General features: G+C 48.2%; 1 protein-coding gene across 2 annotated transcripts; it reads left to right on the forward strand.

The window, feature by feature from the left end:
• The first annotated feature begins 18,640 nt into the window (after nucleotides 1–18,640).
• Nucleotides 18,641–26,390, forward strand: LOC123452444 (kinesin-like protein KIN-8B). Of its 2 annotated transcripts, none has more exons than XM_045129092.1 (16): nucleotides 18,641–19,355; nucleotides 19,464–19,541; nucleotides 19,689–19,805; nucleotides 21,317–21,402; nucleotides 22,073–22,217; nucleotides 22,319–22,414; nucleotides 23,026–23,117; nucleotides 23,342–23,443; nucleotides 23,526–23,672; nucleotides 23,876–24,026; nucleotides 24,158–24,220; nucleotides 24,316–24,552; nucleotides 24,691–24,795; nucleotides 24,870–24,983; nucleotides 25,067–25,600; nucleotides 25,906–26,390. In XM_045129092.1, the coding sequence occupies exons 1-16, from the start codon at nucleotides 19,308–19,310 to the stop codon at nucleotides 25,927–25,929; spliced, it is 2,139 nt and encodes a 712-aa protein (XP_044985027.1). In that variant the 5' UTR covers nucleotides 18,641–19,307; the 3' UTR covers nucleotides 25,930–26,390. The 2 variants fall into 2 exon arrangements, with proteins under 2 accessions (XP_044985027.1, XP_044985028.1); XM_045129093.1 differs by having other exon boundaries at nucleotides 25,067–25,595.
• The last annotated feature ends 267 nt before the right edge of the window (nucleotides 26,391–26,657 follow it).

Genomic DNA, 26,657 nt, shown 5'->3' on the forward strand with positions numbered 1-26,657 from the left:
GTCAAGTAATTCTAATAGTTGATAAGATTTAAATGGATGAGGTTCTTTTTAGTATCAAATAAAATGAATAAGAGCATCTCCATCTATACTCGTTTTCGACGGCGTGAGCACAAAACAGGCGTCCAACAGCTTGTGTATATGATCGTTCAAACATGCACATCCTCTAAGTCGACCTCGACAATGTCCATGCTTGGACAATGTAAAGGCGTTGTCCAAACCCAGTTGCAGCCATGATTTCTTTCCCTCCCCAACGACGGCCCACGTGTCATCATTCCTTCATATAGACGTTCTGATGCAAAATTAGACGTGTATATGAGGGAATCTTTTAAGACCATTGTCTATATAAATATATAAACATCCAAATATAGACATTGTTATTGGAGTTGTCATGAGAAACAAACAGTATTCCCAGAAAAGCAATATTTGCAACAAACAAACTCTAGTCAAGGAATGGCAGAGCTGTGAAACACAACACTACTTTGCCCCGCTGTCTTCTTTTCAACATGGTGGGAAACTCTCACTTTTGCGAGAGTTGCTGAAAGTATAATATATCTTTCTTTCCTAATGATTATGTGTAGGTCATTTGGAGAAGACAAGGTTCCGGGAAGACATGTGATGTGATTAGGCAATCATAGTACATCTTAAATTTTCCCAAGACTATACAGTACTCAATTCCCCTTGATCATCATATTACTGTTAGTGCAGCTCTTGGTAGTAACCTTTCTAACTTGATTTTAGGAGAGCCTTCGTAGGGGAGAAAGCACTACTTTGGACCAAGTTGCAACAAATGTGTGTTGATTATCATCTTAGTGGTGCTCACGACAGACGGTCTTGGTTACTTGCCGGTCCTAGGAATTACAGTGTTCAATTCTTTTACCCCGCAATGCAAAGTGATGGTGTTGTGTCTTATAAATTTCTCTCAAGACTCAAATTCCTCTTAGAATCGGAATTTGCCCGCATCCTCACTAGAGATGTCTTGCTCAAAGAAGGAGGTAGTTGGCAAACTGATTATTTATTTTGCAGGAAGCATGAGTCTGTTAATCATCTTTTCACAAATGTCCCCTTGCTAGATATATTTGGAATGATTAGTTGCTCTTTGGAGATTGCATGCCACTTTCTACATGTTGAATACATGCTTTAATGTGAGGTTAGAAAACATGAGTGGCGAGAAAAAAAGGTTATATAATATTGGGATTGTAATTGGCAATGGAGTAACTCGAAAGCTCCCGACAAGGCCTACTTCCAGCAAAAATGTCAATTTTGTCTATTGATGTTCTTTACAATGTTTCCATTTGGACTAACACAAGGAGTGACTTGAAGGCGGGGGAGGACGCAAGATTGGGAATACGGAGCTTCACAAAGCTTGTGGAGTGACTCGCAGCTCAGGATGAAGTTGGACATCATGGATCCCACCCTAAACAAATAACATAGGGCATGAGTAGAACTGCAATTTGCTTCAAAATGCTCACGTCTGGCTGCTGCTGTTATTTCACTGTAGTTTGTTTTTTGTACTTGCTATCGTATGTCTTGGTGGGCAAGTGTGTTTGTGCTTGTGGACAGTTAGCTTCATGCCTTGTTTGTGTAGTATATAAATCGGTTGTGGATTCGATGTGCTGGCAAAATTGATTCGACATAATTAACTTTTGCATTGAAGTACATCGGGATGTGCTTCAACCCAATACATTAGGCTGGACATAGTAGGAAGTATCATATAGTAGTAGTATCATGCACATGATACTATTGTATAATACTATCTTTATAGTGTATAATATCATAAAATAGTATCATAGATGACCTTATTTATTGACATGCATGACACATAGTAGCATATCATTTAACATGTTACGGTATCTATCTATGTTACTTTAATCCTTTTTTTAATTGTCTGCCACATCAACTTGTTTGCTAGTTTCAAGTACATGACACTACCTTAGTTACACCCACTACGGCCAGCCTTAGAACAATCTGACCAAATTTGACTGGGTTTTCAAAACTGATTTGAAATAGATGTTATATAAATTTGGTCCTTAAAGCCGAAAGAAACAAATAGTTTTGGTCGTCTTCTTGCTTTACATATTCCGCCTCGTCTGTTTTAGTGTGGTTTGGATGGCGTTTTATGGTGACAGTGAACCAGTGGTTTCGTTATATGAAATTCAAAAGAAAACCCGATTTTATTAAACAAAAGAGTATTTGTTGCATCAGCTCGCAAAAAGTCTTTCCCTTTCATGTATACCCTACGGTTCCCACAAACAAAATAAAATAACAAAGAGAAGGCGTACCTTTGCAAAAAAAAAAGGCGTATACCGTGCGGTACATGGAGATAGTCAGATAGAAGTTCTACTAGTGCACTTGTGCGTGTACTCTTCCTCAGGTAAATCGACAGAATCGCCAAATGAAAGCAACGTCACGGCATGAGATGAGACCCGATTTGCATGTGGAAAATCAGTGGAAGAAAAGATGACTACTTCCTCCGTTCTTAAATACTCCCTCCGTCCCAAAATAACTGTTTCAATTTTGTATAAGCTCTACTATAAATTTGTACTAAGCTTTAAGACACTTATTTTGAAACGGAGGGAGTATAAGTCTTTTTAGATATTTCAGTAAAGGACTACATACGAAACAAAATGAATGAACCTATATTTTAAAATATGTTTATATACATCCATATGTAGTCTTTTTAGTAAAATATCTTAAAAGACTTATATTTAGAAACGGAGGGACTAGTAGTCTAGTACTGCTGCTCCGTTGCCGCACGGTTGCCCCTGTTTTAGTATTTTCCAGTCCGTCGACTGGCTTGCTTTTAATTTCCTCGCCGTCGTTCTCATTCGCCACGGCGGACAAGCTCCTTCGTCGCCCCTCACACCCGCAGCTGTCAGTCGACGAATGATTTGATGATGCACGCATCGCATCGCGTCGTTCCGTGCGCGGAAGGACCCATCCACACGTTGCACGGTCCAAGTCTCCGGGGTGTGGAGCGAGCGAGTCGAGTCGAGTCATTGGCGGCTAGTCCAAGAATGCCGACAGGTGAGTTGGAATAAACCCAATATCGCGTCGCCGTCGCCATCGCCATCGCCAGTTCGGATTACCCTCGAGGTGCGCGCCACACATCGCACGGCGACACCGCTCGAGACATCGGCCAGCGACTCCTATCTTGTGTGTCTAGCTGCCTGCCTGGAATTTCCAAGGCGACTCGTCTGTCCCGTTCTGAATCTTCGTGTTTTAATAAGCTGGTAGTATATGAAATGAGTAGTAGTAATACGTGCGTACACACGTGTACGCGCCAGCGCAGACGTACTCCTAGTCCTAGCTCGTACGTGTTCTCCTGCGATGTGCGCGCACGGGTGCACTGCCGATCGATCGATCGCGGCGTGGAGGTTAGGGATCGAGTAATTAGGCGCGTCGGGGTCACTGTCACCGATCATGACGGACGAACTGTGCGTCTAGCCGCTAGCTACTCTACTCCATCATTCTGAATGTCGTTGATCCTCCGCCATGGGCAATTGGGCAGTGATTTCATGTAATCATACGTATATGGAGGAGATGCTACATCGACGTCTATTTATACGACATGGTCCCTTGGCATCATGACACGTGCGACTAGCCTGTCCACGGCCTACACCCCCCTTTCCGGAGCTCATTGAAGAGTTGATCGGAGCAATGGCTGCTCCGGTTCAGGGCTGTGTGTCTGTGTTGTGTCGATCATGCATGCATACCGAGTAACTGAACCTACACGTTGTGCATTTGGAAGGGAGAGCATGATAACCCAAAGCACATAGCACACTCCCCCAGATTAGACGAACAACAGAGCACCCAAAGAATAGATCAGTTGACTCATCCTGAGAGAAGAACATATACATTTTTTTCTCACCGGCCCACTCCCTATGAGTAGTGTCAGCGTGTCACTGGTCAGTATGCTTGTTTTTAAGCACAAGCCAAGAAAACAGTCTAATTCATCCACGCAAGTGTGAGTACAACTGCTGGTATACATGGTTGGGCATCGACGCAAGCCTACCTTTGACTTCAGACAAAGAAGACCCTGCAATCAACCTCCTAAAATATGTCATTTTGTTCAAAATGAACACCCCAAAGGGTTCTTCTAAACTGCAAACACTGAAAGCTTCTCACCAACACCTTATCCACACTAACATGCTGTGAAAAAGGTGATAGAGTACAGGGAATTAAAACTGAGAGCAAAAGTTTGATCACAACACCATAAGTCTTCCCAATAACCTGGTACCTTTTCCATCATGCACCTCTCTTGTACCTGAAAAAAGAAAGAGCTGAGACTGACATTTTTCTTAACAGCCTCTTGGTCAAGGTTCGCTTCTTAAGCTGTTTTTTCTTGAGAGGATCTTGGGAAACCCACTGTTTATTTTCTGATTTCCAGATCCGCTTCCCTAAAACAGCAATGTTCATAAATTCAAGACTCAGAACACCCAAACCACCAATGTTCTTTTGGAGACAGGCTGTTTCCAAATTAACAAGGTGGCACTTTATATGATCAGCATCCTCCTGTCAAACTAACTTCTTCCTGAAATAAGCACACACTTTCAGCACACTGTTAAGCAGAGCGCCAGAGTCAATCTATCCGATGTCCTTAAGCTTCAGTTGGTCTGACCCTCTGCTAAACCTGGGCATACCCCGGGCTTCGGGCCGGGCTTGAAAAACCCTACTTAAAATTCCCAAGCCCGAGCCCGGCCTGGCCCGATCATTTTTTTTTCAAATATTCAGGCCCGAGCGCGGCCTGAATGTACTAGAAACATGAATTTCAGGCCAAGCTAGACCAGGCCTCCGTGTAAAATGGTTATTTTTTCAGGCCTGAGTCCAACCAGAAGCGACTACGGTACCTAGTTTTTAAGCCCAAGCCCGGTCCGGTCTAGGTTTTTTTGGACCGGGCTTAAAAGTAAACATGTCCAACACGATCGACGCGTCCACGTAAGTTTGAGTGGTAAAATTATTCAGTCCGACTGTAGATGCACTTAGATGTCCGGCCCGACCTGGCCGCGCGCGGAGGCTTCTTGTAATTAAGTGTGGCACTACGAGCACGTACCACCACCGGCCGTGCCGTTACGTACTGTGGTATGATGATTGTCGCTTCGAGGTCACGCCTTGTGGATCAATTCCCACCGACGGCGAGGACACACAGTCGGCGGCGGCGGCAGTAAACGATGGGCTCGATCACAGCCGCGTACGTGCTGATCCCCGTGCGCTCGTAAGCACGCACAGCTGGCCAAACGCGGTGGCCGGACGGCCTGCCGCTGCCGGTGAGCAATTGCTAGCTCGATCCTGCCTCGTGGTCGATCGCGTCTTGATCAGTGTTGCCTGCTGCCTGCGCTGAGCGCCGGTGGCGCGGAATCTTCTCGTGCCGGTGCCGGTTCCCGTGCCGGTGGGTAGCCCGACGGCGCAACCTGGGACGAGATATATGCCCACGTTGTGTTGTGCTCCTTCCTTGGCAAATCCAGATGTGATCTTCGCGAGGCGGTGGCAGTACGAACGAATGTACGGGCGCAGCATCACTTTCATTATTCTGGGAGATGGACTCCGACTCGAAGCCTCCAATTGGCAAGTGCTCCATTCTTTACCCGCACAGGAAGATCCTGTCGCTCGGTTTTTTATAGGGGAAAATCCTGTCGCGCGGCATCCGCCTGAGCTGCATGATGAGCAGGCCGTTCTTCTTCTTTTTTAAAAAAAATCGGCCATTCTTCTTCCGTTGCTCTTGCTTCCCTCTCGCGGGATTGGGCTTGGTATATGGTACCTCTGCTCTTGCCTGCTAATTAGGCCCTGCCTGGCCCGTTATCAAGTGCCAGTGCCATTCTTCCACTCGTCAGTGCTGACCTTTACTCAAAAAAAAAAAAAACTCGTCAGTGGTGACCACAAAAATATTTACGCACGTGAAGAACCGCCAGCTGCTTACCGTCCAGCGTCCAGAGCTTCACGTGTTGGCAAAGGGAATGGACCCCCTCAGCACAGGCGAGGCCATGAACAGACGTACAATCTCCTGCGCTGCGCACCTCTGCCTCGCCTTGAACGCTCGTATAACGCGCAGGTGGCACACTTGACGGTACGTAAAGTACGTACGTTATTGCCAATGCCACCGCAGGCAGTAGCAGCGCACACATGATCGAGGAAGGAAAGGAAGCATCATCGCCGTCGCCGACGAGCGGCCCGAAAGCCAATGCACATGCGCCCCACAAGCACGGGACGGCCGGAACCGGAAGCATCCCTGCGCCAGCCGCAGCAGCAGCCGGAATAAAAATTCAGCTGGGGATGAGGAGGAAGAAAGGCGCATATACAGTACGAGTACTATATACTAGTATTCGCTTGCTAGATTCCACCGGGGTGTAGGCCATGATTCGGCCGGGGTTCGGTTTGATTAGTGCAATGATCTCCGTGTGGCCGTGTCGAGTTGCTTCTTCCTGCGAGCGATTGGAATAACGGTATCGTGTGGAGCGGAGTGGCGCCAAGCGGGCGTGGCGTCGTCGACCAACCACCCCATCGCCTCCGGTCTGGTCCGGTGGTGGCCTCCCCGTGATCATTGCCTGCGCTCAATAGTAGCCCCACTCGCTGGGCCACGCTCTCTCTCTCTCTTGCCCCGGTGGCCGTACGCCCCTGCACACGAGTTGTTAGCGAGATTAAGTAGATAAATCCAAATGCACGAGTCTTTGACAGATGCCTTTTTTATGGAAGTCTTTGACAGATGCTACTAGTACCACTCCTACCAGTTATCCCATTAGGGTTTCTATTTCGAATAAAATACAAAAGGGGTAAGGACATCTCAAAAGCTGATCCGTAAATTTGCTCCCGCATAAGTCCATGGACAAAAAGACCAGTCCACACACCCGGGAACGGGAGTCGATCATCCAAAGCTAACCGCATATGTCCGCTTACATTTTAAATGAATTTCAATGAATTTTTTTTATGCAAATGCAAACAAACCGGACGATATTCATTCCTACATGGATGATTTTTTACATAAAGCCGGATGTTTTTTCATCTAAACATAATCAAATTCATTACATTTACATATATATCAACTTGACACGTGGCGGGACCGCGTTGGATGAAAATACATGTCCGGACCGTGAAGTTCATGGTTTGAGGGTCGAAGTTGAAGATGCCCTAACAAGGGTTATAATGGCAACTCCGACGCATTTCATCTACCCGCGTCTGTTTGGGTTCGCAGGACAAAAGGACGGCCCAATGCCCACGTAAAAGGACAATTATTCGATTTCATGTCCGCTTCGACCCATTTTCAACTTAAAATTGGTCTAGGTTTGGGTTCGTGCGGACATGCGACGGACACCCGCGACGTCCTCCCTTTGTCCTCCCCTAGCCCGCCTATCCATGACACACCATTTCTATTTTCACCTTTCTACTCCGCAAAACCTAGCGCCCCCCGTCCTATAGCCATGGCCGACGACCCCTCCCCTTCCCCTACAATGTCGTCGCCGCGGACACCGAGGCCATCCCCACCAAAGCCGCACAACATACCCTCCTCTTGCTAGGGTATCGTGGCCGGCCATTCTTCCCATTGCTGCTGCAGCGCCCATGACATGCTCGTTGTCGACCCACCCGCCCAAGCTACATGAGTCTTCGCACATGTCAACATCACTATCAATATACGGGTTCCTTATCGGACACGACCCGACAATGTCCCGCTTCTACATGTCACCCTGGGACAACTCGTTGGTTGTCCCTGTGGCGCCTCTCATTGGTCTCAACGCCACACATGTGTCCTGTTGGTCCACCGAGACATAAAGGAGGGCCCACGGGCAGTCTTCGTAGGCAACTTTCCAGATGCCCGTAAACTATTTGATGATATGCGAGATGACCCGAAGTGCTACAAGGATATCACGAGTCAAATGATCATGAGGGTGTCAAAGGGTATTATGCCGACGAGACTCTAGGCCAAGACACCCCATGGCGAAGACACTCAAGGCCAAGAAACTCAAGGCCAAGGCAACCAAGGTCAAGAGGGAGTCGCATCGAAGGAGAGACATTGTTTGAGGAAGAGATAATTGACCAATGCCACCACCACCCATGTCGCGAATCATGGCTCTTTTTTGGATCAAGACTTCTTCACGGGCAAGATTGTCATACTCCTTTTGCGCCTCATTGAGGATAGATGTGTCCATGAAGAACAAGTACTTCTCCGAGTCCAACAACCTAGATCGCTCCTCCATGCCCACCTTCCTCTCCTCCAATGCCACCTTCCTCTCCTCGACCGCGGTATCTTGGTTCCTTGCCATCTTCCTCACCTCGTTCGCTTCTTTTCTTGCCTTCACAAGAACTTCAATAGCATTTTGAGCTCATCATCTCCTTTCCTCTTCGTGTTTTCTTTTGCGTCTTTCTTGCACTCATCCGATCGTTTTGGCTTCGAGTATGAAACCGAGTTTGGTGTAGGGCTTCTTGTGTCGTCATCACTTGATGCCTCCTCCTCATCATCATCCAACTCAATTGTTCGCTTGCGTTTGTTGCTCTCATCAACACCCTCGATATCATCACGCTTCTTTCATTTCTCATCGTCCTTCAATTATTCATAGCAATGTAAGGAAAATAGTCTTCCTTTCTTGATCTTTCCTTTCTTGCTCTTCTTCTCCTCTCTTTTGAACAAGTTTTGTGCAATATTGAACTACAAAAAAACAAAACAAGTTAGCACTACAAACACCAAGAATAAGCATGATGAACATGGATGAAATGACACTTACCCTATCTATATCATTAGTACCACTTGGGTTCAACTTGTGAACCGCCTTTTGTGCGGCAGCCCACTTTTGACAACTCGGTTGATTGTCGACCACCGGGAGCGAAGAGATCGTTCCGAGCAGTCGACTCACTCTTGTCGTGTAGATCAAAGTGCTCCTTCTTCCGGTTCCAGTATGCATCTCTACTTTGATCACCTCCAACGGATGGATCTCTCGACACTTGCAACCAAGTATTGCATAGCAAGACATCTTCATCGTTGGTGTAGTTGCCTCCTCTTCCTTTCGGTGCATCGACAATGCCCTCATCATCCTCGTCCACCTCGAACTCATGGTCATCGAAATGCATGCCATTGTTTTGAGACCAATGAGAATTGTTGAAGCCAACACCCATGGTTGACATATATGCCTCATCGTTGAAACTACGAAGTATATACAACGAAGCAAATAAGCTATCTATATGTATGCATTCAAAAAATAACAACAACAAAAAGTTGGCAAAAATTTATACCTTTGACACATTCCTCGAACACCTTGTGCGCGTCGGCCGCCAGCTCAACAAGTGAGCTTGCCGGCGCTTCGGTAGCCGCAGCGTCCATCGCACACCCAGCAAGCTTCTTCCTCGACGGCTTAGAGGAGCCGGAGCCGTCCGCCGCCTTGTTCTTCTTCGCGGATACCTTGCCCTTCTTCGGCCGCACCACATTTGGGAGCTTCGAGAGGGGGGGCACGTGGCTTCACGGCAGGCGCCGACGCGACACCACCCGCCGCCGTGGTCATCCGTGGTGGCATGAAAAGGTTGCGCGCGAAATCGGTGCTTAGAGGAGCACCGGCGGAGGCGAAGCGAAAGCTTCCCGTGCTAGGGTTTGTGGTGGTGGCGGCGGACGGGTCGCGGGTGTAGGAAGGGGTGAGGGGTGTGCCGGCGCGGGTGTCCATCGGGTCAATTCACCGGCGGCGGCGCGGGGCGGGGCGAAGGTGGCGCGACGAAGAGAGTGCGGCGCGCGGAAGCTGTCGCACCAAATACACAGGGTACGATGATGATTCGGACCACGCACTGTTCTCTATATGCCTATTACGCGTCCGCTAAAGCTCAATTATCGATTCCGCGTGCACTAAAGAATAAATTTTACGGCACGATACTTATTTAACGCGGCTGTTATATATGCTTTAAAGGCCGTATGACGAGTAGGCGGACCGCTTTTGAAATCCTAACACGCGCGGAGGGTGGCCATCTCGTCTTTGTTGCCCCACTGCTCATTTGACCTTTTGAATTTCGTTTTCAGGGCAGCTGTTCTTCGCTCCCATGTCCACAGTCCTACATGTTCTGCAACCGGGGCATGAATGGACACGCATGTACGCTCTGTTTGTTGGTGAGATCATTAACCACTAATCATCCACAGATCGAACGGCATTCAAATAAGCCCGCGAGTTGAGTTAAAAGTTCAAATTCAAAACGAGACATTATTATAAATATTGGCTCCAGCGCGCGCTTGACTTTTGAATCCCGTGTCAAGCAATTGTTTGGTGCGTCCAAGATCCGAGGAGGAGCCGACACAAACGTAGTAACGCCAGGCAGTCCATTTCGTAGTGGTTGGGAATTCAGTACTGTACTCGATTTCCACGGACCATTTCAAACTCCACCGGGTTTGCATTCGGAGGGCGCGATCGATCGCTTCACTGGACCGCAATTCGATCAAAAGGCTACAGTTCTTCTACTCCAGCATGCATCAGCTTCACCAGGGAATCCCCACGTGTTCGTGTTAGGTAGGTGCGACACACACATTTCATTTAAAAGAAAAATCTGCGACGCAAGCGAAATAAAATCAGCAGAAAATTTAAAACGAATAGTATTTCTGATCCGGACCAAAGTCCCAATTATTAGCTTGTTCCATGCACCTAGGCTCATCTAGAGCGAAGGAAAGAGTCAGCTCGTGCATAAAAGCGCAAGGTACAAGCAAATTTTTATATATTATATTTTATTTCCCTTTGTTAATCACTGCTCACCCGCTGTTCCTCTTGACTAATCATCGCTACTGACCCAAGAAATCAACGGGAAAATAAAACTGTGCCGTTTTGCTCTGCTGGTACTGCTCCGGGACTGTAGTTGCTGCTGGTGGTTTAAGAAAAGAGGCCGACGTGGCAACCGACATGGAAATCATTTTGTAATGCAGTAGACAGAAAGCTGTTTCTCTTTCGTTATCTTATTAAAGATTGGCGTGGCGTTATCACGGCCGACGGATTTGATGCTTCGATGTGATTAACACATACACGCGGTTATGCATGCACGGACGCCGGCTTAATTTGCTCAATTAGTTGAATGTACGTTACTGCTGCTTTTATAAACCGTTCAAGGATGGATGCACGCTACTGCTTAATTGAGTATACGGTCTTCTAATTGTTGCTTGTACAGGTGTATTGGGGTGTTATTACCATCAGTGTTTCGTCGGATCATTTCGTTGATAACCTTGTGTTTTTAGAAAACAGGTTTAGTATAAATTTGATCAATTTGCTCAGATAGTCTTAGGTTCTTATTCCTTTTGCAGACTACCACCAAATCTTATTCCTTTTGCAGACTACCACCAAACCTGAAAAGGTAAAATAAGGTTCTTACGAGGAACACTCAAACTAAAAGTAAATCCACAACGGCCTCAAAAAGGAAGTGATACCAAAAGACACGGTCGAGCCGGCGCCGAAGCACCAACCTTTCGATTGAATCCTCGCTCATGCATCGCGAAGTATCATGATCTCTTAATAACCAACCCAAAGGAAGGACCGTCGCCGCGAGGGCAAGGCCTCATGATTAGAGCCGTCACTGTCAAAGCCATGGCGACACTAGAATCATCCGTCGCCTCTCCCCTCGCTAAGAGCATCTTTATCAGACACTCTAAAAACACAAACCGTAAAACTAAGACACGGTTAAAAAAAGGCATTTTAAGGGTCCATTACGGATATGCCCGTACAAAAACTGTATAAGAAACTGTAAAACTGCGCTAAAGAGCTCCTTCCACCGGTCAGGCGGCCGCCACCCCTTCCTCTAGCCGGCCGTGCCGGCCACGTCGGACGCGCCTCGTCGCCCGTCGGTCATGTCCCATCACCACGCCGGCCGCGCCCAGCCTTGCCGGTCACGCCTTGTCACCCGTCGGCCATGCCACGTCGCCTTCGTCGTCAGCTACTTGCTATGTTGCCAGCCGCGGCGGCCGAGCCGTGCCCCTTTACCTGCCACGCTGGGAGGATTCCGGCGGCCAGACTGAGGTCATGAGAGGCCATGGCGAGGTCGAACTCGTCCAATTCAAACCGGCGGCGATCGATTGCGGCGTCGAGCGGCCTTTTTCGGCTTGCGGTGATGAATTCTAGCTAGTTTAGGACGGATTCCGGCAAACTCCGCGGCGGCGTGTTTGCTCCAACGAGGTTTGAGCGGTGTACAACCCCCATAGAATCGGCCTTCCAACCTTAAAAAAAAGGTTCCGGGTGTGGCTTTACCGTGCCCTTTAAAAAGTTACGGGTTGGACCACCTTTATGGTTTCTATTCTGCACACTTTTGCGACCAAAAATGTAAAATGCAAATTTTTTACGGGTTTGACGACTTATACGGGGTCTGCTAGAGATGCTCTTTGTTGAGTATCGTGATTGTTTAAGAAATATAGAAAGATTAGGATTTGTTCCTGCCTTGACTTACTCCAAGATGATCATACACTTCTATATATATGCCCACGTGGCTCAAGCAATACAACAACTATTCCACCAATCCCTCTACTCCCTTTCAACATGGTATCTGCCGCAAGTTTCTAGACCTAGCCGCCGCCCGCCGCTTTCGCATCGCACGTCGCCCCTGGGGCGGTCGGCCTCCATGGCCGCCGCCGGGGGTTGCGCCGCCCGTACCTAGGGTTCGTCCGCCGGTCGTGTTGACCCGCTGTCCCAGAGAGGCTTTCTCCCGATCTCTTGATATGGGTTTCTCTCTTTTGTCGGTCTCTTGATCGGCATTCTTACTTTTTGGTTTTCCGATCTAAGATCGGGTTGCGTCGCCCGCCATCGCCGTCGACTATCGCGCCTCTACTTCGACATCGGCGCGATCCGGTGATACGTCTTCATCGTATCTATTTTTCCAAACTCTTTTGTCCTTGTTTTGGACTCTAATTTGCATGATTTGAATGGAACTAACCTGGACTGACGCTGTTTTCAGCAGAATTGCCTTGGTGTTGTTTTTGTGCATCAATGAAAGTTCGCAGAACGTCCTAAAAATTTACGGAGAATATTTCTGGAAAATATGAAAAAATACCTGCGCAAAGATCCACCGGAGGGGATGGGACAGTGGGCCACAAGCCGTGTAGCCGCCACCCCCCTGGTGGCGGCTAGCAAGCTTGTGGGACCCACGTGGCTCTGCCGCCCCCAATCTCAGCTCTACAATTTCACTTTCGTCCCAGAAAAAATCACGAGAGAAGATTTCATCGCATTTGCGATACGGAGGCGCCGCCACATCCCGTTCTTCATCTCGAGGGCAGATCTGGAGTCCGTTTTGGGCTCCGGAGAGGGGAAATCATCGCCATCGTCATCATCAACCTTCTTCCCTCTCCAATTCCATGAAGCTCTTCATCGTTCGTGAGTAATCTATTCGTAGGCTCGTTGGGCGGTGATGAGTAGGATGAGATCTATCATGTAATCGAGTTAGTTTTGACGGAGATTGATCCCTAGTATCCACTATGTTCTGAGATTGATGTTGCTACTACTTTGCCATGCTTAATGCTTGTCACTAGGGCCCGAGTGCCATGATTTCAGATATGAAATTATTATGTTGTCACCAATATATGTGTGTTTTAGATCCGATCTTGCAAGTTGTAGTTACCTACTATGTGTTATGACCCGGCAAACCCGGAGTGACAATAACCGGGACCACTCCTGGTGATGACCATAGTTTGAGGAGTTCATGTGTTCATCAAGTGCTAATGCGTTGGTCCGGTTCTTTATTAAAAGGAGAACCTTAATATCCCGTAGTTTCCTTTTGGACCCCGCTGCCACGGGAGGGATGGACAATAGATGTCATGCAAGTTCTTTTCCCTAAGCACGTATGACGACACACGGAATGCATTCCTACATCACATTGACGAACGGGAGCTAGCCACATATCTCTCCGTGTTATAACTGTTGCATGATGAATATCATCCAAACAAATCACCGACCCATTGCCTATAAGTTTGTCCCACTGCTGTCGTTACTTGTTTTGCTCTGCTGCTGTTACTACTGTTGCTCCTGCTGTTACTTGCTCTGTTGTTACTTGCTACTGTTGCTACTTGCTACTGCTATCACTACCGCTGTTCCTTGCCACTGCTGCTACTCGTTACACTGCTGCTACCTGCTACAATTCTGGTTCGCTCGTCGCTGACGGGAAAAGACAATTTTCGTCAACGGGCAACTTCTCGCGCCATTGATACGACAGTTAGGAATAGTCTGCCGTCAACAGATCGTTTCTGACACCATTGTTATCATACTACTTTGTTGTTGATACTTTGCTTGCAGATATTAATCTTTCACGTATGGTTGAATCTGACACATTCAGCTGCTAATACTTGAGAGTATCCTCTCACTTCCTATTGGCGAATCAACAAATTTGGGTTGAATACTCTACCCTCGAAAACTGTCCCGATCCCACGCGATGGTGGGTTATTGCAAGACAATTTCTAATTGTTGAGCAATCGAGAATAGCATTCGTGTGACCATTGCCATAGAGTGCCAATCATCCGGCCTCTACACTGACCCGACGGCCTCACGCGACGCAGCGGCCCCTTCTGACAATCGACCACACGTTTTCCCGTTGTCGTCCTACACCGGCCGTCACCGCCCTTCTTCGACCAGGACTGCTTCATCACCATCCGCCTCCGCCGTCGCTTCATACGTTCGTGCATCGGCTGCGTTGGGTCGGCTCCCGGCTCTATCCACGTCGGCCTTGTCGGCTTCCTCGGGCCGACTGATCGTTTTCAGCTGCGTCAGCCTTGTCGGCTGCCTCTGGCCGACTGCTGGCTCCGACCTCGGCCTCGTCGGCTTCATCAGGCCGACCATGTTGGCCTCGCCGGCTGCCTCTGGCCGACTGTCGGCTCCGGCTGCGATCGTCATCGTCGACTTCATCTCGGAGGCCGCCACACCGCCTCCATCGAACGACGTCCCCGACGTCGCGCGCGGTCGGATTGATCACCCGCCCGTCCGCGATCCACCTCAGCTACGTCGTGCGATCGATCTGGCCCATCGGTTGCGCGCCCTTCGCAGGTCCCATGAAGACTGTCCCGAGTAAAGTGCGCCCCTCCATCGATCGAGCACCAGGTTGTTGTTGCGTCGCCCTGTCGGGCGCAGCGCTGCAGCATCGTGGTTCTCCTCACGGCTGCACCAACCCGCGACCCGCTGTTACCCCCGCCCTTTCGGGCTATAGCGCGGCGGCACACGGTCCCCGCCGCCGCCTGAGACCTTCCCCGTGCATGCACCGACCCGCGCACCACCGCTGCATCGCCCTTTCGGGCCGTAGCACGCGATCTACGTCGCCACCCCGAGGTCTTCGTTTCGTCACCACGACCCACGTGCTACTGCTTCGTCGCCCCTTCGGGTTGTAGCACCGCAACGCATCTACTTCCTGTGGTATGCCTCGTGCCGTCTCCTTCGATGCGGGAACGCCATCGTTCGCGCCGGTCTTCGTCACGTTGTCGGACTCTTCATCGCCTACTTCAAACATCGCCGTCGCACTCCTAACCAGCCGCCGCCGCCACCATCAGGCAGCCGCAACCGCTCTCCTTTGGCGCTACTGCAGCTCGCTCACCTGAGCCGCGCCACCCGTCCACCTCCTTCATCTTTGTCCAACACCAGCTCATCGCCAGCGTCGTCGTCGTCTTCCCCGACCACTTAGTCTACTCCGACCACCGCTGGCAACATCAGCCCCCGCTGTTTTGCGCCGCAACCATCGTTTAGTCCTTCTCTGCTAGCCTACTCGACATGGCGTACAAGTTGTGTGCAGGTCCCTGACTATGCATGCCCGGTGCTCGCAACACCGACGCGTGCCTTCGTCCCCGGTGTCTTCCCGAGCCTGGCAAGCCTGGAGCTACGCGTCGTCAACATCGACTTCGTCCGTCTACGCATGCGCGGTGCTGGCAACACCGATGCGTGTCTTCATCCACGATGTGTCCCCGGGCTTGGCAAACTCGATGCGATGCATCTCAACTACGCCTTCTTCCCGGTGCACCACTACTTCGACGCCTCCTTGAACCCCCGGCTCCATGACGACTTCCTCCACACCGGCTACCCCGACTCGACATCGACCACGACATTCTTCGCACGGCTACCTCGACCATGGCTACACCACCCTACGCTCTCGGCTACCTCGACATCGACACAAAGGGCTACCGCCTTGCTTGAGCAACCTCGTCAGTTTCCTCTCTAGCCACAACTTTTGCGATACATCGACTGTTAGAATGTGGGAGGATGACCGTCGGCTTATCTTCGGATCCTTCTCCAGTCTCACCGTCTGCGTCGCTACCGTTGTGACTGCGGGGGGATGTTGAGTATCGTGATTGTTTAAGAAACATAGATAGACTAGGATTCGTTCCTGTCTTGACTTGTACTCCAAGATGATCATGGACTCCCATATATATGTCCACGTGGCTCAAGCAATACAACAACTATTCCAACAATTCCTCTACTCCCTTTCAACAACTCTAACATATACAAGGCGAGTGTCCCCACCGCTTCAACGACGACCAACATAGAGCCAACCGTGCAGCCTCACCACCCAAAGTCGTCGCCCCGACACCCGCACCCCCGCCGCATCAGACTAAGGCCAACTCCAGCGCGCAACCCTATCATGTTCGCCCGCGTCAGTTTGGGGCAAAATGGACACACCAGGCGGCCCAGCGAGCGGGCGCAAACGGACATTTATCCGTTTTCTGTTCTCTTTCGACCCATTCCCGGCCCAAACTTGGTCCGGTTTTGAGGTGACATGGACAGCGCGCGGACGCCGAGCGCTTGTCATCCCCTCGCCCGCCCGTCGGTGGCACAAAGCAGCACGACCTTCCCGCCCCCACGTCCCCTTTCATTTCCCCTCAAAACCCTCCCACTCCCCGCCCTCCCGTCCGCCCGCCACCCTCTCGCCATGGCCGATCCCCCACTGAATTTCGGCGACCCAGCCGTCGTCCCGGCCACCAAGGATAATAAGAAGGTGCACAAGGGTACGAATAAGCTCGACATCGAGGTCGCCAATGTCGCGGCCAGGCAGAGGCAACTCGACATCGAGGCCGCCAATGCCGCAACCAAAGCAAAGGATGCGGTGCTGACGATCATGAGCGTGGACTTGAGCAAGATGAGCGAGAAGACAAGGAGCTGGTTTGAGGCCCGGTAAAAAGAGATGTTCGACGTCGATGGCTTGAACTAGGGCGTCAGATCGACCGTGGCCGTTCTTTTTTTGGAGGCTTGCATGGTGAGTCGGCCACCGGCTGTGTTGCCGGTGAAAAACCTATTCTTTTTTGGAGGTCAGCTGTGTTGCCGGCGAGGACGTGTAGGTTGGTTGTGTTGTCGACGTGATCTAGGGCCACTTGCATGAACTATGGACCGTGGCTATTCGAATGCTTGTGTTTGAAAATGAGGCGGGCAAGATGCGGTCAAGGATGCGTCCGTGCTTAAGCGCACTGCCATCACATCCCAAAAATGGCCCGGACACGACACCATCATCCGCCCCAAACGGACAGAATCTGGTCAAAACGAACGCCCGGATGGGATCACGCGATGGAGTTGGCCTAAAGAGTAAGGCCATCTCCACCGCGCGACCCCAAATCGTTCGGGTTTTCCGTTTGAGGTAAAACGGACAAAATAGACGACCCATCGCACGGGAGCATACCCACTTTTTGCCATGTCCGTGTCCGTTTCTACCCTATTTCCAGACCAAAGTTGGTCTTGTTTGGGGCCAAAGCGGACAGGAAACGTCCGCCTTCGCGTCCTCTTCGTCCGCGTGTGTCCGCGTCTGGCCCACATGTCACCCTCTCTCCCATCTTCTCTTCCATGACCACCATGCCCGCCCGTGCTGTCCTCCGCCGCTGCACACGCTGCCCTCGCCCCGCCCGTGTCGCCCTCGGCTGCCGCTCGTGCACCTTGGCCGATGCTCGCGCTGGAGCAGGCAGCAGGCGTGCGGCCGGGTGTGTGCGTGTGGCGTGGGCGCGGGCGAGGCTGGGGTGCTTGCGTGGGCGAGGCTGGGGCGGGCGCGGGCGTGGCGGGGATGCGTTCGTGCGGCGTGGGCGCGGCCTGCTACGTGTTCGAGAAAATGACGAGGTGAACATCTGATGAAATGGGTTAGAAATGGGGTAGCAACGCTGAGTGAAAAAGACTTAGTCCGGCTTGTGTCCAACGTCCGCTGTCCGTTTTTCTACCCTAAACTGATAAAATCAGGACGAAACTTTTGGGGTCGTGCCATGGAGTTGGTCTAAAAGACACCATCACCCACCGGACGTGCACCACACTCTCGCGAAGCGGAGCTCCCCCACTCTAGCTAGCAATAGCATCGCACTGTGGCGCATCGTGCGTGGAGCTGGACCAGAAGGCCTTTCCGCGCTCGTGCACACCGACCCCTTTCTCCATCCCATTTTGTTGCATTGCGCACCTCCACACCATACAGCGTATGCCGTAGCCAGCGTCCAAGCTTAGGTTTGCACGAGACGAGAGCGCCCCGACGCGAGAGACCTGGCAGGCAGGCCATGGATAGAGGAGCGCGCTGAGCTGTGGGCGGTGCGCAGGACTGTACCGCAGGTACGGCGTCGTGTACCGGAACGGACCGGGCCGGACGGAGGGCAAGCGCAAGCGCAAGCAAAGGCATCGGACCGTTGGGCGGGGCCCAGCTAGGGCGAGGCCCACGCTCGCTCACCCCCACCTCTCGTCTCTCCCCTTCCTTCCGTTCCCTGTCGCCTTCTCCAGCTGCCGCCGATTAATTATTCTTCCCCCATTAAACCACCACCTCCGTCTCCGCCTCCTCCTCCTCCTCCCACTCCTCCCTTCATCTACCCCCCCTCCCCTGAACCCCCTTCGTACGCCTGCCTCCCTCGTCGTGCCGCCCACCAAATCACACACGCACGCACGCACACGCGCTCGGGCTGCGGCCGAGCTGCCATTTTTTTCTGCGGATGGAGTAACCGCCGTTCCTTCCCCGGGCGGCGATTTCGGGAGCGTTTGTTGCGCAGCGGGGACGGCTCCGCGGGGTCGCATTTCGGCGGAGGGAGCCGGGCTCCGGCGGCATTTCTGGTTTGGGTCCTCCGTCATTCGGCTGCGTTGGCCGGCGTCGTCGTCTGCGGCTCGGTCTGGCGGTGGACCGGTGTGCAGGGAGGCCACTGCAGCAGCAGCAGCAGTAGTAGAGGGCTCCTTTTCGCGGGGCCCCTTTTCGCCGCCGCCGCGGCAGCTGGTGGTGGTGGTGCTGCTGGTGCGGTGGGGATGCGCCCCGCCTTTTTGCCGCCCCCGTGTGGCGTGATTCCGAAGCCTCGTGGGCGCGGCCGCGTTGGTTTGCGCTACTACTAGATTAGCACCGCATCTTCTGGGCGAAGGAAGCGAGGGAGGCCGGCCGGCCGGGGGGGCCAAGCCCCAAAAGGAAGCTTCCGCGCAATGCCCACCATCCGGGCTCCGGCTTCCAGGCAGACGGCCACGCTGCAGGTACCACTACATCCTCTGCATCAATCCATTTCGATCTGACTGCAATTCTGTTCCATTGCTTGCTTTGCTTTGCGCGCGTGTGTGTGATCCTGCTGCATCTGCTTGCAGGTGGCCGTCAAGTGCAGGCCGCTGACCGACAACGAGAGCCGGCGCTCGCGGCACATCATACAAGTCATTGACGATAAGGTAAACATTCAGAGCCTTGGCTTAATTTGGTTGGGCCATGAACTAGTAATTTGTGTCATAGGTGGTTACAATTTTGCCATGGATGGTAATGGTATATTGGTATTGGTAGCAAAGTAGTAATAATGTTGTGCTTGTATGTTTCTCCAGAATGTGGCCGTGTTGGACCCTGATGTCTCCAAGGGCTACCTCGACCTCATCCAAAACCGGACCAAGGAGAAGAGATATAGCTTCGATCACGTTTACGCACCTGGATGCTCCAATACGGTATGCAGGCTTATGTACCTCGTTAACTCCTGCCGCTCTAAATCTTGAATTGCTTACCTTGCTCTTGCCGACGGGCTCATATGCTGATTACGGCAAGTGTTTTAAGTCTGCGCTGAAGCTTGGGAGTTCCTAGACTGGTCAGGTCTTGCATTTTAGGAAATGCTACTCCAGAAAGCGAAATCACAACCAACCCCTTTGGTTTTTTAATTGCCAAAACTAGGAGTTGCTCATGCATTGGATAGCTCTAGGTTGTAACGATACCATTGGCATGTGCAAAACGCCAATTCAGTCTGGAGCAAAGAAAAGCCTTGTCTGTATTTGTTACTTGTTAGGTATGCTACCTAACGCGTATACGTCCGGTTTCAGGGAAAAGGGCTGTAGTTTAGAGAACTAATTTCCAAAACCCAGTTACTTATTCTTCATCACTTACCCTGTAAACTGTAATTAAGTGCAACTAGCTGGGCAGCTGTTTTTTATCCATGATCTTCGTAGTTCGTCTACAGTGGCTCTCCCTGATGCAGCTGCACTAGTCCAATCTAGAACTGTGTTATTAAGTTTTAACCCAGTACCACTTGTTTCTGTTCTGTGGTCACCCCTTTTTGAAAAAAACACACTTGTTTCTGCTGTATTAACGTTTGAAAAATATGTAGGTTAGTTGTAGTCACTGCATTTATTTTGAGATCTTTGTGTGACAATTTGTTGTGTCCTGCAACTGGGAGATCTTGCGAGCACCCAGTGGCTGGAAGTTATTTCTTTACGCAGGGAGTACATAACTAGTGCTACATGCACCGGCCTGCCCTTTAGGGAGTACATAACTAGTGCTACTTATGAGTTGATCTGGGCTATAAACCCCAAGCAGCTTATCCTGACAAACACGTGTATGTATTAAAAGTTAATGCTCTATTGCTCGACCTTGTCAGAATCATTCTTGTAAAAACCATTACATAAAATATTGAAGCAATCAAAGTTCTATGATCAGATCATGTTACACTGGTATATATAGATGCTGGAAATGTGTATATACCTAGTGAAATCTCTTGCCCGGTCAGGTACTAAAATAAATGTGCTTTTATTCAGAAATAGCCTTATCTGTTCAAATATATAGCTGTATTTCCTGTACAACTATAAGTCTATAACCACTCAACAACTCTAAATGTAACTGACGAAGTTCCACTGTTTTGATCAAGGTCTGCATATACTGCATATATTTATTTTTTCCGTGAATGTTGGATTTTTAACTGTATTGTAACAACATATATAATAGGTTGGACTAGAGCCTAAAATGCATTTATCTGCAAACTGATGCTAATATATTTATGTCTTGATAATTGATACTAGAATTTCCCATACTTAAGGTTATCATCACTGAATATATGGAAACTGCAAGAATGAGAACCATATGGATGCGTATGGATTTAAGGCACGGGAACAAATGCTGTGTTCTTGTAGTTCATGTTTTACCCTATAACATCTTACAATTTTAATTTGATACAAATGCATTCATTTTACAGGATGTTTATAAGAATATCTCTCCCACAGTTTTGGGTGTAGTTCAAGGTCTTAATGTGACAGTCTTTGCCTATGGCTCTACTGGAAGGTATGCATTCACTGGATTAGTTTTGGTACTGACAAGCAGGCTGCTTATCTTTTAGCCATCATCAAATATGTACCGCCTTGCACTCACAGTTCTGAAGGATCTCATAAGTTGCGGTCATTAAAATATGGTGCAAATTTCATAAGTTTATTAACTTGAAGGAAATGGATGATACTGTCCAAACACTTATTCAGATGTGATCACCGAATTAACGCATTATATTTTCCTGAATTTCTCTATTTCAGAATTTTCTTATGTGTACTCCATAAAAAGTGATTAAAGGCTTGTCCACTCCAGATTGTATTTACTTGACACTTAGTCAGCTACCATTCCAATTTAATGATTGTTCCAGCGGTTTTGCTATTTCTAAGTCACCGTCCAGGTCTGCTTGATAAGACTTTAGGATTTGTGCATGTGCAAACGTCATGACAAAATCTTGATCTTACGGCTATATGCAGTTGATTCTTCAAAATGCTAAGATCAAACTATTCCCAGTTGCTATGGGAGGTTACTTTGTTTCTTTTGTTTCATTCTTTGCACAACTTCCCTGGCGAAGAACTGATATACTATTTATTCAGTAAATTTGTTTTTGATATAGTTGGATACTAATGCATTTGTTCCTGAAGTTGTTCCATATGTATATTAATATGCCCTGCTGTATGTGATTCTACAGTGGCAAAACATATACGATGGTTGGAAGCAGGAATGATCCTGGTCTTATGGTTCTTAGCTTCCGCACAATCTTTGATCAAATAAAAAAGGATGATAGTTCAGATACATTTGAAGTCTCATGTTCATACCTGGAAGTATACAATGAGGTAATGTGCAAATTATTTTGTTGATTCTAAAAATAATGTCAGTCCTAATATATGTGTTGCATATAAGCTGTGAAAATAATTGTCGGTTTTCTGAATTCCAGGTTATCTATGATTTGCTTGAGAAATCCTCGGGTCACCTAGAGCTTCGTGAGGATCCCGAGCATGGCATAATAGTTGCTGGTTTAAGAAGAATTAAGGTTTCAACTCTTCCTTCCTTCCAGTATTTATTTTTCCTGGTAATAAGATAAATGTCTTGGCTTCTAGTGTTAATTCTGGCCTTCTTTTGTGTTATTTGCTTTTTTGTTTGTTAGTCTTGAACATTCCTAATTATTATTCTGCACATAATGTTATCTGCATAATCCTCTCTTTTTTGCGAAAAATAGTGATCTTTCATTAATCAAGGAGGTTCATTACGATCGATCTCACACAACTGGCCAATCCCGTCTGGTCCATGGCGAAGCCAGACGGCAGTACGAGTAGAGACCCTCCCCATATGCATAATCCTCTTAACATTTCTAGTTATCTCTGCACATATTCTTGCTGTGCTTTTAGCTACAATATTTTTTGAGTATTCTGTAGGAAAAGCTTGCAATAAATAATTGAAATGTTTATTTTATCCTGTTTCTTTTTTCAAAGATATTTGGTTTGGTCATTGGTTTTGTATGAAGCCTTCTTTCTTATGTTTTTGTCTAACTCTGTTGCAACATTCAGATATTGCATGTCATGCCATATTCTGAAAGCATGCCTGTTGATTCCCGTCCGTTTTGGCATAAACTAAATTTGGACGTTTAAACTCTTATTTTCCTAGGTCCATTCAGCAGATAAGATCCTTGAACTCTTGAACATAGGCAACAGCAGACGCAAGACAGAGAGCACGGAAGCAAACGCAACTTCTTCACGGTAATTTTTTTTCGCTTCCCCTTTAAAAGTTCATGCTTCATTTTATTTACCTTTTAAATGAATACGTCTTAGTAAAACTTAAATAACTGCTATTTAAGGTTGCTTAATATCTTTAATCTGCTATTGAGATTGTGAGTCTATCAAGACAGTTACGATCAGTTAATAGTGCCTGTGTTTTTCTACATTATTCTCACACAGAAAATACTTTTCCTCTCTTTTTCAAGTTCACACGCTGTACTGGAGATTACTGTAAGACGCAAGCAGAAAGGAAAATATGGTAGTCAAGTTCTTCGTGGAAAGCTTGCCTTGGTTGATCTGGCGGGCAGGTAATAACTATTCTTTTTGGGCTCCTGCTTTTCTCTTCGCTCTGTCAGCAAAAGTAAGCTGAAAACAATTTTCTTTGAGCAGTGAGAGGGCTACTGAAACGAACAATTTTGGCCAAAAGCTTAGAGATGGAGCAAACATTAATAAGTCACTCCTAGCGTTAGCAAATTGCATCAATGCCCTCGGCAAGCAAAATAAGAAAGGTCTAGCATATGTTCCATATCGCAACAGGTATGTCAGGTGGACATTATACTATCAGAACCAATTTTGTCCATTCTAGTTATGTGACAGTGGCTATTTACAGCAAATTAACTCGAATATCAGAACCAATTTTGTCCATTCTAGTTATGTGACAGTGGCTATTTACAGCAAATTAACTCGAATATCAGAACCAATTTTGTCCATTCTAGTTATGTGACAGTGGCTATTTACAGCAAATTAACTCGAATTCTGAAGGATGGTCTGTCTGGTAATTCTCGAACTGTTATGATTGCCACAATATCACCAGCTGATGATCAGTATCATCACACTACCAATACACTCAAGTATGCGGATCGTGCTAAGGAGATAAAAACACATGTCCATGTAAGGGGCCGTTTCTTTCGGTTGAGTACACACATACTAGGATATATTATTTCTGTTGATTCGTCATTTTTTTCTGAATCATACATGCTAAAGTAACCAGTTCTATTGTTTTGATGGTTGTTCTTGTATAGAAAAATATTGGAACGATCGATAATCATGTTGAAGACTACCAGAGGATGATAGAGAATCTCCAGGTTTGCCTTAACAGGGAAACTAGTAAATGTCTAGAGTTTTACCTAATTGTTGGCCACAATAAAATACTAAAGTATGTCGCCTTGTCACTTTGTAGGGTGAGGTCTCCCAGTTGAAAAAGGAATTAGCTGACAAGGAGCATCAGTTAAGCGTAAAACCTACTGAAAAGGCTGCAGATAATGAGCTATCTTGGCTAAATGTCTTGAGTCAGGAAACTGGTGAAAATGTTCAGGAACGCATAAATCTACAGAAGGCACTGTTTGAACTTGAAGAAACCAACAAGCGTAACCGGATGGAGCTCCAGCATCTTGACGGTGCAATTGCAAGACCGCAGGTTGGTAGCTTGGCTGATCAATTTTTTGAGAACTCTTTCATCAAACAGACTGTAGCAGCTCTTTCCTACATCTATTGTTGCAACAAATCTCTGAGAAATTCCACCCTATGTACAGTGCACTGATGGTTTTGTATTCAGGTGAATGAGAAGGATTATGCCCTTTTCCAAGCCTTAACATCAAGGAGGCAAGTTATTCTTGACAACATCCGTGACAATGACGAAGCTGGTGCTGGCTACAGAAAGGTACATATTAAGTTTAATTCTGCTCTATTACCTTGAAGCAAACTTACATGGCTATGGATCCTTTTTCACTGTAGGATATTGAACTGAATGAGAGTCGTAGGCGCCAACTCCAAGATATGATCGAGGAAGCTACTAGTAACAATGGGAACAGGACTTACCTTCAGATTCTCAGCCAATACAGGCTTCTGGTGAGTAATCCCCAAAGCTTTAGTGTGTTTCCCTTCAAGAATATGCTATCCCACAGGCTGCTTATGCATGATGTATCCTTTAGGGAATGAATAATGCTGAGCTTCAAATTGAGATGGCTATGCGGGACCAAGTAATACATAATCAGAGGGAATCTTTAAGGAGCCTATGGAACATTCTCTATAGAACAGGGCTAAATCAGAAACAGATTCTGAAGTTGGCTGCTAAGCAAGGATTAACTGTAGAAGGCTGTCCTTTGCCTAGCTCGAGCCCTGAATCTGCTATGCAACATGGAAGGCTACCACCATTCATGTCGTTTCCTAGTCCACAGTCACAGTCTTCTTCTTCTCCATCTAGTTGCTTTTTCCAACAAGGTTTCAGCACCATGTCTGTTCTCAAAAATCAACACGAAACACCTACCATCTGTAGGCAGGAACATCTCAGCTCTTACTACATGATGTCTGGCTGCTCGCCTTATTCTGGTGATGGAAAACAATGGGCAAGTGGAGGGTCAACGCCATACTTTTCTACCCCAGAAACGAAAAGCGAGCAATCGCCCTGCAGCGCCGAACGTCGCACCCCATATTCTGGAATCGAAGATTTCAGCCGGCAAAGTAAGGTAATTGTCTCTCTCTTCTACAAGCAAATTGCACTCCAATTCTTGAAATTGCGCACTGATATGAACTTGCTCAAGTAACCACATGATGATAGCATCTTCCATTTAAGCACATGTCCAGTCTTAAGTGGCAGAGAAATTTAATCGTAACCCACACTTTACTTCTAACTTTGATAATCCCCCCCCCCCCCCCCCCCCCTGCGATTGACGGGTGGGGCCGGGACCAGTAGGCATTGAGAACAACTCTGGGGCAAATCATCCAACCCCATGTAAAGTGGGGTATTGAGAACAACCATTTTTTTTTTCAGGATTCGTGCTCTAGAGAAAGGTGATGGGGAAGGACATGAAGATTCGACAAGATACACAAGTCATGACTCAATGTACACAACAACCAGCTGACATGGGTATACTACCAGCCTGATGCCTGCAATCTTATATGATCTTCCCGTGTGCACATCCTCTGCCGACTCCGGGCCGGTGTTGCCCTCGAGTTCCTGGATCTGATAAAGAGCAATCCATAGATGTTACTGGTAGTAGTTTAGGCCAAGAAGCTGTTGCCATGCCCTGGGCCATGTTGATGGCCATTTTGGTGCCTCTAGATCTGTGACATGGCTCACTCCACTCCTGTACAGTAGCTGTTAGTCTCTCCTGTAGTCAGTCCTGCTCTCATGTTAGCATGTTCCCTTGTGTATAGTGTATTTGTTGGGGCTGAATCTGCCTTTTGGGCCAAGAATCCTGTAAATTTGCTGCGACTCATAACCCTTGATCGTCAAGTAAAGCCCTATTCAAAACACATGGGTCTTTCAAAAGCTAGGTTTGCTCTATGTTCGCAACGGGCCTAGAGTTGAGGTGGACTATGATAACCCCGTTTGTCCAATAGGCTTTTGCGTGTTTTAGTGTGTCGTTTGATTAGTTTGAGCCTGCATTCGGATGAAACGAGCAGCGAGCAGTTACCATTGACATCACTGCTGGTGGTGAATACTTGCTGAATATGATGCACTCAAGGACAGGGATATATTATATGGTGGATGGGGCATCATGTGTTGCGCATGGGCCGGTA

The sequence above is a fragment of the Hordeum vulgare genome, chromosome 5H (genome assembly GCF_904849725.1).
Source record: "Hordeum vulgare subsp. vulgare chromosome 5H, MorexV3_pseudomolecules_assembly, whole genome shotgun sequence".
Classification (NCBI taxonomy): Eukaryota; Viridiplantae; Streptophyta; class Magnoliopsida; order Poales; family Poaceae; genus Hordeum; species Hordeum vulgare.